The sequence below is a fragment of the Acomys russatus genome, chromosome 25 (genome assembly GCF_903995435.1).
Source record: "Acomys russatus chromosome 25, mAcoRus1.1, whole genome shotgun sequence".
Taxonomy (NCBI): Eukaryota; Metazoa; Chordata; class Mammalia; order Rodentia; family Muridae; genus Acomys; species Acomys russatus.
In genome coordinates this window covers 34615834-34629649 of record NC_067161.1, presented here as the reverse complement: position 1 = coordinate 34629649, position 13816 = coordinate 34615834, and the positions used below count along the sequence as shown (strand labels likewise).

General features: G+C 45.4%; 1 protein-coding gene across 1 annotated transcript in view; it reads left to right on the top strand.

Annotated features, from left to right (window-relative positions):
- Rad50 (RAD50 double strand break repair protein) overlaps positions 1-13452 on the top strand; it is a 60487-nt gene extending 47035 nt beyond the window's left edge. Inside the window, exons 22-25 of the mRNA XM_051168038.1 lie at positions 9166-9251; positions 9773-9930; positions 11919-12052; positions 13258-13452. Coding sequence (XP_051023995.1) covers positions 9166-9251; positions 9773-9930; positions 11919-12052; positions 13258-13444 — 565 coding nt within the window. The 3' untranslated portion in view covers positions 13445-13452. The remainder of the gene's footprint in view (positions 1-9165; positions 9252-9772; positions 9931-11918; positions 12053-13257) is intronic.
- The last annotated feature ends 364 nt before the right edge of the window (positions 13453-13816 follow it).

The following is a 13816-nucleotide window of genomic DNA, read 5'->3' as shown; positions in this document are numbered from 1 at the left end:
ACAGTGAGAGTAGTAGAGTTAAGACACCTCACTACTAGGCTGAAGGAAGGGAAAGGCTGAGGGGTGTTGGGCAGTGGGCTCTTTGGAATTAGTTGCTATTCCTGAAATGAACAGGATTTGGGAGAGGAAAGGGAAAGTTCTCCGTTGGGTACTTTAATGTTTATGTGGGCTTCCAAATAAAGAATTCAAGCTGAAAATTAAATACAGAGCCCAGTGTTGCAGTTGGAGAGGGTGAGGCTAGAGAAGGGAAGGGAATAGAGACTGGGTTACAAGTGGGTCACACTGGCATGAACTTCTGAGGAATTGAATAAGATGGGCTGAGAGGTGACCTTGAAGTTGACAGATTGGAGGTTTATGACTAGGACGCCTGGAGATGAAATGAAAGTCTAGTTGGAGTTGGGTGAGGAGAAAATGGTGGGAGAGAAATGTTGATAGCACATTCTGCTATAAAGGGAGCCAGAACTTGAGATCATATGTAGAGGGAACTGGGGGAACCAGTGACAGGTGGGAGCGTTGCTGCAGTGAAAGGGCTGCTGTGAATTTAGTCCTCCTTGTGTACAGTGTGTGGCTCTGGAGGCCTGGGGTGTGTCTGCATTAACTGTCAGAGTACCCTGTCCAGGAACCCTCCAGCTGTCACTCAGTAAGGCACCGTGTGCTTATGTGTGTGTCAAAGAGGTCATCAAAGACTGCCGTAACCTGTCCTTTCCCTCAGCTGCTGAGTTGGCCAGGGGCATGCCTTGATATCTTCAGGCTGTGTGGCCTGGGGAAGGAAGGGCATTTCCACAGAGGAACGTGAGATATCACACTGAGTAAGCAAGGAGGAGCTGGGAGCCCTGTGGAGTCAGCCAGGAGTGGGCGGGGGTGAGGAGATGCAGGGGTGCTTTCCAGAAAGGTAGCTTGCTTAGGAGCAAAGCCAGACAGACTGTTCAGTGAAGTCTCTTATCTACTAATCAGATGCATTCTTCTAAATAAGAAAAGTGGTGGTAAATTTTTCTTCAAAAGGAGTCTCTGTGAGGTTTCTCCGGCAGCGATGTCTCAAGATTTATATTGTGATCCCTAAATTTGCCTTCCCCTTTTCATCCCCCCCAACAAAAAGTCTAAAATTTCCCTCATTGTTTCTCATCTTAGAGTAAAGCACGCTGTCAGTGTCATTGCTGCACAGCAATCTATTTAAGGTAACACAGGAAATTAGCAGTGCATTTTCGAGAAGAGCTGATTAGCATCTGTTATTAGTAATCATCTGAGGCAGCAGTAAGCAGAAGCATTGGCAGGCACACTAGCTGAGAAGGATTCACACAGCGTAGGACGCATGACCCCATACACGGCACACAGTTTAAAAGAAACTGGAATATGTCACTTGCCCAAAAGGTTCTCCAATATTTGTTTTCCAGATGTGAAACATCATGTGTTAACACCATTGTGCTTCTAAGACTTGAGACACATGTAACTCCCACATCTGCCAAGGTGTTGAGAGCCTGAGTTACTGCCTTCAAGGGGAGCTCTGGTTAAGAACTTTATTCAGGACTCATTCTGTGATGATCACAGATGCATTATGGTTCATATGGTAGCATCCTGTAGGAGACTGATTATAAACCCAAAGATAGCCAGTGGCATTTCACATTTACTGCAGGATTGTTGTTTTAAGCAAATGTTTATCTTGTGATAATGGTTGAACCATTGCCTAATGTTAGAAGCTGATATTCAGAAGGCTAGCTAAAAAGGAATTAAGTTTAATAAAGTCATAATAGTTTTAACTTGGAAAAAAGGTCACTTAAATTTGCCAAATTAAGGATTTTGTGTTCAGCAAGAAGAAATCCTAATTTATTTGAAACATGGTACTGATGACACCGTTTCTTTGGGCAGGTGGACTTCTGTTGACCCAAATGTAAGGAGGCAGGAAACTCCCCTGATACTGAGTTCTGGGGCAGTGGGAACATCAGCGGCATTAAAAGGGCTAATCATGGGGGCTGGAGAGACGGTTCAGCATCAGAGCCTGTGCTGCTGCAGAAGTTCTGGGCCCACACCAGGAGACCACAACTGCTGCAACTCCAGCTCCAGGATCCTATGCCCTGGGTTACTTTGGCACCTACACTCATGTACACAGGCTCACACAGACATATGTCTATATACACATAATTGAACATAGTAATATTTTTAAAGGGTAATAAACCATAGCCAGTTTTTTGACAAGGTATGTTTCAAGGTTGGCATAGTCTTAAACACAAAGATGAAAATAGTATATTTTGGAAAATGCCTTTGAAAGTATCTTTATTGCTTTTTTTCAAGCATGATTTGCATTAAGTTTTTATGCTTTCAAGTCAAAGTAATAATTACCAAAAGTCCATATGTATTTGGTCTGTTCAGTTATTAGTCAGCGAGATGGCTTGAAGTGTAGGAAATCTGGTTCAGGGTTTGCCTTTGTACTTGCTATTTTGAGCACTAATGCAGATTTTGCATTAATCGCTTGTCTTCTCTGCCCAAGTCCTGTAGATGGTTTGGTCAGACATTGAGGAGGAAGCTTGGGTCTCTAGATGACGCTGTTCTGACCTTAGGCACCTGCTTTCTCATGGTGCATCGGGAGCATTTGATTCGACATTGGTGGCCAGATCCTGAGGTAGGAACTAGCTTTTAAAGTAACAGCAAGAAGCCTGACATGCTGCTCCATTTGTGGCATCAGGCTGGAAGCCAAGTGTGCTTGGGAAGAGGTAATCAGGCTCACAGAGCTTTCTCATTCAAAGAGCAAGTATGGCTGGCTTGGAAGCATCTAACGGCGCCTGTGTGAAGAAGCAGGGCGTAAGCTAGAGCAGCTCTGCAGGCTGCAGTCAACTCGGGGTTTGATTTGCTTTTTCTTTTAATACTATATATTTTTTAGAGCAATTTTAGTTCTGTAACAAAGTTGCTCAGAAAGAAAGTAACAGATTTCTTACGTCCCCAAGGTACCTGGCACCCGTACAGGTACAGCTGCTTCCACCATCTGCTTCTTTGATGGAGTTAGCAGCTAGCCTGTGTTGATGCCACTGCCATCCAGAGTGCAGTGTGCATCCACTCACAGTTGCTGGTACATTCTGTAGTATGGACCGGTGGTTAAGATATACCTCCCATCACAGTAGCTTCATTAGCACAAGACTTTCTGACTTTCTGGCCATGTGATGCTGCCTTTTCAAATGGGAACCTTTGTCCTTTGGAAGATCATATTATTGGGCTCAGGACCACCAGAATTACCATTCATCTTCACAAAATGCAATGGAGTACTAGGAAATTATTAAGGAACTCTTTCAAGCTAGTAGTGAATATTTAATTATAAAACTAAATGAGTCTATAAATTGCTGTTTTCTTAGAAGACAGGGTTTCTCTGTATAGCTCTGGCTGTCCTGAACTCCCTTTGTAGACGAGGCTGGCCTCATCCTCAGAGATTCGCCCACCTGCCTCTGCCTCCCACATGCTGGGATTAAAGGCATGCGCTACCATGCCTTGCCTTCTGAAAATTTTTCATGTTCTTTTGAGAACCAGTTTTTATGAGGAAAGCATACCACTTGGCATGCGTTCATGTGTTTGTTTAGCTGTTATGTACCTGTAACAAGCACTGAAGATAGTAACGTAACTCAGCCCATCGACGGCTCCAGTTTGCACAGGGTTCTTACATGGTGCGGCCTCAGGGCTGCTTTCCCTCCATCAGCTTCAGCCTGTCACTCACCAGCTACTGTGGTAGCTGTCCTTGCCTCTACTCTCTCTCACTGTTCTCACCCCTGGGCCCCACGGTTGTTCTTCTAGGCTAATAAGTGGCTCCGGTTGCCATTATAGGAAAGACCTCCATCCTTGCCTGCTCCATATGGTCTCTGCTCACAGTGCCCCTCACCATGCTGCACAGTTTTGTTGCCTTAACTAACACCCATGTCTTCCTGGAATGGTCTCTTACGCCCCTCCCTCTCAGTCCATTTTATTTGTGCCACATGTGTGACAGGTAACTTGTGCTTCTCCATACTGCACATCTACACTTCACAGAACACAGGGCAGGGCAGGCATAGGCTCAGTTGGTGGCAATGCCTAATACTCACCAAAGTGCTGCTGTGTTACTAATCCTGCTTCCCTCCCTGTGTGTTAGCATGCCGTACACAATGTGAATGCTGCTGCTCCTCTTTCTTTTTTGTTTCTATTCTTGAGACAGAGACAGGGTTTCGGTGTGTAGCCGTGGCTATAGACCAGACTGACCTTGAACTCAGAGTACCGCCTGCTCTGCCTCCTGAGTGGATTAAAGGCCTGTGCCACCACCTCCCAATCTGTTCTTTTTAAAGTAACCATGTAGTTCTTTTATGCTCGTAGGTGTGTGCGCGCTTCATTGCTCTTAGTATCTGTGTACTCCATAAAATAGATTTTATCTATTTCAAACATTGACATTAGGACGCTTTAAAATGTGGCCACACCACTGCTGCTGTATGTGTGACTTTGCATGCTTGTGCAGATAGACCAGAAAGATAGCTTCTTAGAAATGAAGCTACTAGGTCAGAGGGCATGATCATTTTTAACTTGTTAATGCTAGATTGGTTCCCAAAAGCACTTTTCCCCCTCTCTGTGTAGCCCTAGCTGTCCTGGCACTTGCTTTGTAGAACAGGCTGGCCTCAAACTCAAATGAGATCCAATTGCCTCTCAAGTGCTGCATTTAAAGGTGTGTGCCACCACCACCTGGCCCAGAAGCACTTACAAAGCATGTGTTTCCTCCTGTTGTATATGGATGTGATCACTTTGTGTCATCACTGCCCAGAAAATGCTCTGGTTAAAAATTTTAATTATCTGGTTCATCACTTGGACTTTAAGTCTCTTCATGGTGTCATTTGTGACTTAATTTATAGCTTCATAGTTTGTGCCTTAGTCAGGTCTTAATCCAAAGGTTATAGAAATGCTTTTCTTCCAGTAATCTTCCTGACCAGCATCTTGAGTAGCAGGTGTGTACCACCACACTGTTATTTGTGTGTGTGTGTGTGTGTGTGTGAGAGAGAGAGAGAGAGAGAGAGAAAGAGAGAGAGAGAGAGAGAGAGAGAGAGAGAGAGAGATGGGGGTGGACAGGCAGCAGAGATATACATGTATGCCGCAGCATTTGTGTACAGGTCACCTGGGTTGTTAGACTTTGCTTTGATGCAGGATCTCTTATGTACAACTGGTTCCTGAGCTCCCGGGAGTCTCTTGTCTCCACTTCGTCTCTCTTTGTAGGGAGAGCTGGATTTACAGGCATGCATTACTGCATCCAGCTTTATGTTGGTTCTGGGAATTGAACTCAAATCCTCACACTTGGCTGGGTAGGTGCTTTACTCAACTAAGACAGAAGCCCATTTTTACTCTCATTTAATTTTATTTTGGAGTGTGATTCAAAGTCATGATGCTGTTGTTTTTCTCTTTCCAGATGATTTGAAATTTCAGTTACATTATCCTCAGAGGTTTCTATTTGCATTAACTGTGTCCACAAACTTTTAATATTTCTTCTTGCCTCAGTGCCACAGTTTTATTTTTGTGTGTTCTCTCAGAATTTTAGAGTCTGTGTACAGATTTCATTGAATTCTCTTTTTAAGTTCTCCAGGGTGTGTTCTCTTGGGTTGTTTCTATCTGTGCTGCACTTAGGAAGAATCTGTTTTTGCAACAAGAATGCTGCCCTTGTGGACCCTTCAGAATGTGTCTACTGTTCACCTTTTTTTTTTTTTTTTTAATTATGTGTATAGTGCTCTGCCGGCATGTACACCTGCAGGCCAGAAGAGGGCACCAGATCTCATTATAGATGGTTTTGAGCCACCATGTGGTTGCTGGGAATTGAACTCAAGACCTTTGGAAGAGCAGTCAGTGCTTTTAACTGCTGAGCCATCTCTCCAACCCTCAGTTAGTTCTTTTTGCCCTGTTGAAAAGTTATGGCTTTTTCTTCTAGAGCCTGTACATTTAAAAAATTTCTTCCTACATATTTTATAGTTATGTTTTGTTTTGTTCCCCACCCCCCAACCCCACAGGGTTTTTTTGTGTAGCCTTGGCTGTCCTGGAACTCACTGTATAGACCAGGCTGGCCTCTAACTCACAGAGATCTGCCTCCCGGGTGTTGGGATTAAAGGTGTGTGCCACCATCGCCCACTGACACAGGGTCTTTCTAAGCCTAATTTTTTGGAAGAGAGTTTCTGGGGCTCATCACTTCTGATGACCAGTGAGCTTGAAAGGGTCCTCCAGTATGCATCTCCCCAGTGATACAAGGCACCTGGCTTTTTACAAAGGTTCTGGGGCTCTAAATTATGACTTTCACTGCGAGTACCTTGCTGACTGACCCATCTCTCCAGCTATAGGACCCGCCCCCAACCCCAAACCGTCTCTTTCCTAACAGTGTTAGAAACTATAGTAATACTATATAAATTGTTTTGAGACTGAGTCTCACTATGTATGTGGCTTTGACTGTCCTAGAGCTTAGTATGCAGACTAGGCTGGCTAAGAACTCATTGAGATCTGCCTGCTTCAGCCTCCCTAGTGAAGGGTTAAAGGCCTGCACCACTGTACCTAGGCTCATTTCTGGCTAACTTGGTAATTTTAATATTTCAGTTGATTTTCTTGTATGTTTAGGCATACAATCAAACCTTACTTGCAGAGACAGTGGCAGGCTCCCTTCTATCACTTGTCACTTCACTCCCTTCTTGCTCACATCTTATAAGCTCCTAGAGTTCTAGAGTTCTGTGATAGGCAGCACTTACCTTTCTTGTTGCTGTGGTAAGAATGCGTGTGTCTGTGTGAGATTGCATTTGCTGACGCTATAGATGCCTGACAGAGACATATTGTGAAAGAAAAGACATTTTCTTCCATTTGTCACTTGTGATTTTTACCAAAATACAGTGTTAGTGCACCAAATGTTTCTTTTAGATCCACTGGCTCATCAGTTTTTCTTTAGTCTGGATCGCAGTAAGTTGCCCTGGACAGCTTTCTTCTTGTCTGTTGTCCTTGCTTTCTAGAGTTAGATAGCACTCGGTAAACTGAGATGGTGTATAGGGGTAGGGTGGGGGTGGTATGCTTGCCTAAGATGTGCCTGGTTCCATGCACAGGAGTAAAGTCTCCACAGCCATGTGGTCTATTCAGTGCCTTTATGACCAAACACAGTTCTGTTTGGGATGCTTGTTTCCATCATAGGCAAAGCGGGCCCAGATGCTCTTGCTCTTTTCAGTTTCTCCTTGCTTTATACAACTTTTATACCCAGAAGATAGGCACACTTGAGGAGTTGATAAAACTCATCTTGTCTGTTCACTGCCTTAAGAAAAACAGCAACAACAAACTGTCATAATCAAAGCTGCTGGTATCCTAGCCACTTTCTGTATCTTGGGCAAATTTTATAGAATCTGTGTAGTAATTGGAGAATGGAGAAATAATGTATGACTTTGAGAGTGTCTTGTCTTTCAGAAGGCGAAGGTTATTGGTGACCACTCATACCAGCTGCTACTTTTTTAGGTGGCCTACTGCAGTCACCTTCATCATCCCCAGTGGTCGCTTGCTTGCCTACTGTGCTGACTCCCTGAAAAAACAAACCTTAGCCACTGGGTCAGCCAACAGTAGCAGTAGTCATCGCTCTGTGACCCCTGAGGGGGCTGGCTTTTCACACTGGAGCCATAGCTCTGGCCCTCCTGCCTGACCTGGTGTTTGTTCCATTCACATGCTTATTTATGTTAATTACCAATTAGAAAAAATAACATCTTAAAAGTCATTTATAAAAATTAGGATTATAGTGTATAAAGCCATGGAGAGGGAGTTTTCATACATGATTGTTCCCCAGAACATTGTATCAAGTATTTTTTTGTTGCAGTTTTCCTTTTTAAAGAAAGTAATAGCTGGTTTATATACTCTTTATGAAAGAAGCATAAATGTTAGGCTAAGATGAGCCTGAATTAGAAAATGGAGACTTGGTGAGGCAGCGTGGCTTTTCCAGGCTTCCTACTTCAGCAGCTCTCCATCTGATACTTAGACGTATTTATGTTGAGTCATTTCTTTCTCTCTGGCTGATGATCAGAAGATCACAGAATGATTGTAAAGAGGCAGCGGCATTACGTTTGGTTTCTTTTTTTGTATATATCAGATAAGAGGCCTGCAAGGAAGGAGTTCGCTCACATCCTTTGCATGGTGATAGCCCTGAAGCTTGCCTTCTGCTAGCTGCTGGCCCGGCCTCCTGAGGTTTGAGGTAGCTTGGGCAGGCATGGTGTTCAAGTCAAACATTTCTTCCTTCAGTGTCTAGAGACTGCTGCTTTAAGAGAGAATTGGAAGTAAGGGCAAGCCTGTGGGCGTCAGTGACACTAGGAATAGCACTTGTGACTGACTAAAGAGTCAGGCTTCTAAGTAAGTCATCCTGTTAAGCCAAAGGTGCCTCCGGGTTGGCTAAAGTCTCACAGGCCTGAGAAATAAAAGAGCATGAGGGCCTGGCTTTTGATAAACCCTAATAGTTCTAGAGAGATTTGGGTGTGGTGGCGCATACCTTTGATCCCAGCACTCAGGAGACAGAAGCAGGTGAATCTCTGAGTTCAAGGGCAACCTGGTCTACAGGACAGCCCAGGACCCAGTCTCCAAAAAATAAATTAGAAATGAAAAATTCTTGAAGTGCCAAGGACTGCCCTGGCTAGCTGCAGCCATAGGTCTGCCAACAACAGGCCTCCTGTGGGCATCAGGGAAGCTGCTCCTTCACTGTGCTCTCAGAACCTAGGAAAGAAGTCTGTTAAAGACTTATTTTCTGAAAGGTTTTTGAGGTTTTTTGGGACAGGTTGTGACTATGTAGCTTTGGGGAACTTGATGTGTAGACCAGGCTGGCATCGGGTTTATGGATCTCTGCCCCCTGAGTCAGGGATTAAGGTGTGTGCTACCACACTCAACCTTGGCAGTTTCTGAGTCCGTGAAGAAGTACAATGAAGATAGGTGAGAACGTGGGGCCTGCCATATGCCTGGCAGCTCTCAGTACTAGGAAAATGGCACTGCTTGCTCCTGTGTAATTATTTTTCTAGCTCTTTTCATAGTCAACTTTTATAATTCAAAGTACTAGGGCAGTGACATTATTTTTATTATCATTATTATTACATGTATTATATATTTATATAATTTAGCATATACTATTGCAGAATTATGTCTTTCATATAAATAGTACATATTGCACTAAGTGAAAGTGGCTTTTTTCCCCAGAGCAATAATGAAATTTCACAGTATGAAAATGGAAGAAATTAATAAAATCATTCGTGATCTTTGGCGGAGTACTTATCGTGGACAAGGTAACTAACATGGTGTGTCCCAAATGCTTTTTCCAAAGCTCTGTCCATAGCCTCCCATGTATGGCCTTACTATGCCAGCATTGCCTCCCTAAACCCCTTCCTGAGCATGTCTTTGAGATTTTTCTAAGAATTCTTATCTTTGCAACATCTTATAACAAAAAGAAAATGCAAAGTTTCTCTTCGGAAGCCCTGTAGGACTCATATTGGCTGCAGCAGACACAGTTAGCTGATGACATAATGGGTTCTGTGAAAGCTCAGATAGGGATAGGCCCCAGTGTGATAAGAAAAGTACCCAAAGGAAACTCTTAGAAGAGGTGCCGGGCCCAGGCGGGGGGTGGACCATCCAGGCTACATCTGGCCAGACCACGTGCCTCCTGAGTCTTCCTGGCCAGAGAGTTTGCAAGGCAGCCAGTACTTCCAAGGACACCAGATTCACTGTTGTCCCCAGGCTTCCCTGGCACTGTGTATAAGTGACAGAGGTGCAGTGTGGGTTCTCTAAACTACTCTGCTTTCTATATCAGATATTGAATACATAGAAATTCGATCGGATGCTGATGAGAACGTATCGGCTTCTGATAAAAGGCGAAATTACAACTACCGAGTGGTGATGCTGAAGGGGGACACAGCCCTGGACATGCGGGGACGATGCAGTGCTGGACAAAAGGCAGGTATCTCAGCAGTCTAGGGAGCCAGTTAAAGAGCTGAAAGACAGAGCCGATGTTGCAAAGCCCTACGGCTGCCCTTACATGAAAGAGATGCTCTTCACAGCTCTCTGGCCACCTTGTTAAGCAGGCACGACTGCCATCACTCACTGCCAGCTTGCATGCCCTGCAGCACTCTGAAGAGAACTATTAAGAGAAAGGGTCGAGTTACTTAACCCCATTCTCACTTCACATCATAGTAAAGACACTGTTTCAGGGGTCCCAAAGATACATTCTGGTATAACAATGGTTAGGAGTGTCTCAGAATTAATGGTAATTATAGTGCCAGTCATAAATAGCACTAGCAAGGGAGAGGTGTGGCTCAGCTGTTAGAGTGCTTGCCCAGCATCAGTGTGAACAGGCTAAGGCTTGACCCTCACCACTATCTAAACTTGAACCTAAACAGTGCTATGGAGTGGAGGCGAGAGAACCGAAAGTTCAAAGTCGTCCTTGGCTACACTGAGTGTGAGCTCAGCCTGGGCTGTACAGGACTCATCTCAGATGAACAAAGAACACTAGCAAACCAGAGCCTGCGTTGAACCAAATGAGGCATTCTGATGCATGCCACTGAGAATCTAGCTCCTGCACAGGCCTTAATCGCCATCACCCCAGCATAGCCTTGGGCTGGGCCACAGGCCGTCTAATAGAGAGGTCTGCCATTGGAGCAGTGATAGCGTGTGTATGGGCTTTCTGCCCTCCCTACATGGGTAAGGCTCCATGGCTAGTTCAGGCCACTGGCCCTGCATGAGGCTCTTGGGAAAGACAGTAGGCAGGTTTGCAGCACTGGGGAAAATTGGGATGAGAAATGATATTTCAGTAAGGCTGGAGCATGAGACCTGCATCCCAGGAGCACAGGAGGCCATGAATGCTTGATTGCTGCTAACCACACACAGAGTGCAGATTCTGGGCTTTCAGATTAAAGCAGATTTTCATAAAATGTCACGTGCTTAGGAAAGGACGCCACACTGTTGGCATCATATCCCAGCTACTGCCAGCCCAGACAGCTACACCAGCTTCAGGCAAGTGTAGATTACTATCTCAGTCAGAGTCTGGAGAAATGACTAACTTATAATCTATACTTATATCCTACTTGCTTTGTTTGGTGACATGTGATATTCACTATAAATGAGTTTGAAACACAGTCTGTGAGCAAAAGTTGATTTCCTGTAGCTGCTCTTAAATTGTGACAACTGGCAGTACTTGCTTCCTGGTACAGGGAGAGATGTCAGATGAATGGTGTGGTGGCGTGGGCCAGCCAGCAGCCTACATGTGAGTGGTGATGGTAGATTGGCAAGAGTAGGGTTCAAAGGCAGGAAGGAAGTGTCTGTCCCCTAAAGGGACAATAGGCTTCTGCAGTCTGCTGACCTACTTGGGCATTGGAGGGAAGGTGTGCACTGCCCTGCGTTCCGAGGTTAGAGCTCACACAAAAGCACTGTCTGCTGCCCAGAACAGTCTTGACTCTTTGCTGTGTCCCTTCAACCCCAAAAGGACTAGGGCCGAGCATGAGGGTTTTAATGTTTGGTTTTTATTCACCATGAATGTATTTAGTGGAGTCCCTACAGGTAAGTACAAATAGAACCATACTCTACTAATTTTAACCTATGGTGTTTTGTTTTTTCTCGTTGACACAATTACACAAGCAAGCATGCACTTGGGTGTGATTTAGAACAGGCTGCCTGGTTTCTCTATGTTAGCAGAGATGTTCTCAGTGTTTTATTTCAGCGCAAATGATAGGATGGAAGAATGTGGCTAATGGTCCACTTTCCAGAAAAGCATGAGCCTCTAAAGAACTGTCCCTAACATCAGTGACCTGTGGCATTGCCCACCTCCTCCTACCCTTTTTTGTTTTTGGAGATAGGATCTTAGTATGTAGCTTGGGTTGGTCTAAAACTCCCTTCTGCATGCCGGGAATAAAGGTGTGTATCACCAAACTCAGTTCATCCCACCATCCCCTCCTTTTCTCTAGGTGCTCGCCTCTCTCATCATCCGCCTGGCACTGGCTGAGACCTTCTGTCTGAACTGTGGTATCCTTGCCCTGGATGAGCCCACGACAAATCTTGACCGAGAAAACATTGAGTCTCTTGCACATGCTTTGGTTGAGTAAGTATTTCAAGTTTGGGGGCAGGTTGTGTGCTTTTTGAAAAAAAGAACTAGAGGGGCTGGAGAAATGGCTCAGCAGTTAAGAGCTCTTCCAGAGGAGCTGGGTTCAGTTTCCAGCACATACATGGCAGCTCTCATCTGTCTGTAACTCCAGGTCAGAAGATCAGACACCCTCACACAGACACACATGCAGGCAGAACACCAATGCATATAAAAGAGACACAGACCTATCTTGCCTCTCCCCAAGTATGTTTGTAGGGCGAGTAAGAGTGAGGAGTTCTGGACTTTGGACTTCGGGTTTCCTTTGACTCCTTCATCAAGCACAGGAGTCAGTGTGCCCTGGCCAGACACTTAGAGCTGCGGGTGGTGGAGCCAGGACCATCTGTCATGTATCACATGGCCACCATGAGCAATGAGAGGTTTCATGGAAAAAGCACATTGGTGAGTGAGTAGACGATGCTAGAGGCTAAACTGTAGTTCTCACGTACATGGTCACTCACGTCAGAGAGTCTCCAGGAGGACTCCGACAGCACAGGCGTCGTCCTCAGCCAGCTCTTGGTAGTCCTGGGGGAGCTTCAGGGAAGGAGGGGCTGTGGTATTGAAACGTGAAGTGCATCCAGCCCCAGGCAAAAGATAAACAAGTTTGAGTTAAAGCTCTTACTGCATCTCACTCATCCCTGATGCCTCAACGTGTTGATGATGAGCAAAAACGTCCCCACACACCCACTCAGGTCCTCTGTGTGTCACAGCACTGAGGCATCTAGCGACTGGTGATGGCAGAATTCTAGGTAGACCCAGCTCTTCAGAAGGCAGGGTTATTCCCCGACATGTTGTCTGTCTGAATTACTTTTAGACTTTCAGAGAAGTCTGCCACAGGTCAGGAGAGTCTGGGCTCTGTAGTTGATGGTTTGGGTTTTTCCTAGAAGACATTCCCCAGCATCAGTAGCAACTTAGGATCTTGGGAAACTGGTCCAAATTCTTGGCCTCGTTCTTAGCCAGATGGGTGGGGAATGGGGCCCTGCATCCCACTGTGTGGGAAGGAGGTACAAGACTATCTGCCTAGGTTGAAGGCCTCAACTCTCCCTCATTACAGGGCAGCCAAAGGCCCTGTTACCTGGCACAGGAAAAGCTTGGTTGCCACACAGCTGTTCTTGGATCTGACAAGATGTCTGCTAGTAAAAAGCATTCTCAATGTGCTGTTTCAGGATCATAAAAAGTCGCTCGCAGCAGCGTAACTTCCAGCTGCTGGTGATCACTCACGATGAAGATTTCGTGGAGCTCTTGGGGCGGTCCGATTACGTGGAGAAGTTCTACAGGGTGAAGAAGAACATTGATCAGTGCTCAGAGATCATCTCGTGCAGCGTTAGCTCCCTGGGCTCTTACGTTCACTAGTTTGTTTTGGTAGGGACATGGACCCTGTGAAGAAAAGCATGTGTGGAGGGTCTAAGATGGTGAGACTGCCTCAAATGAAGGCTGAACACAGTCCCCACAGCCTAGCAACCTCCCCCGATCTGCTCAGCCTTTCATCCTCCTGCCCACTGAAAGTCATCCAAATGAATGACACTTTCAGAGCAGTGCTGACAGGAGGATTGCTTGGTGGTTTATGGGGTGGACACTTAAAAACTGTTAGTATTTTCAGCCAGGCAGTAGTGGCGCACCCCCTTAATCCCAGCACTCAGGAGGCAAAGGCATGAGTTTGAGGCCGGCCTTGTCTACAAAGCAGGACAGCCAAGGCTATGCAGAGAAACCCTGTGGGGGGCAGGG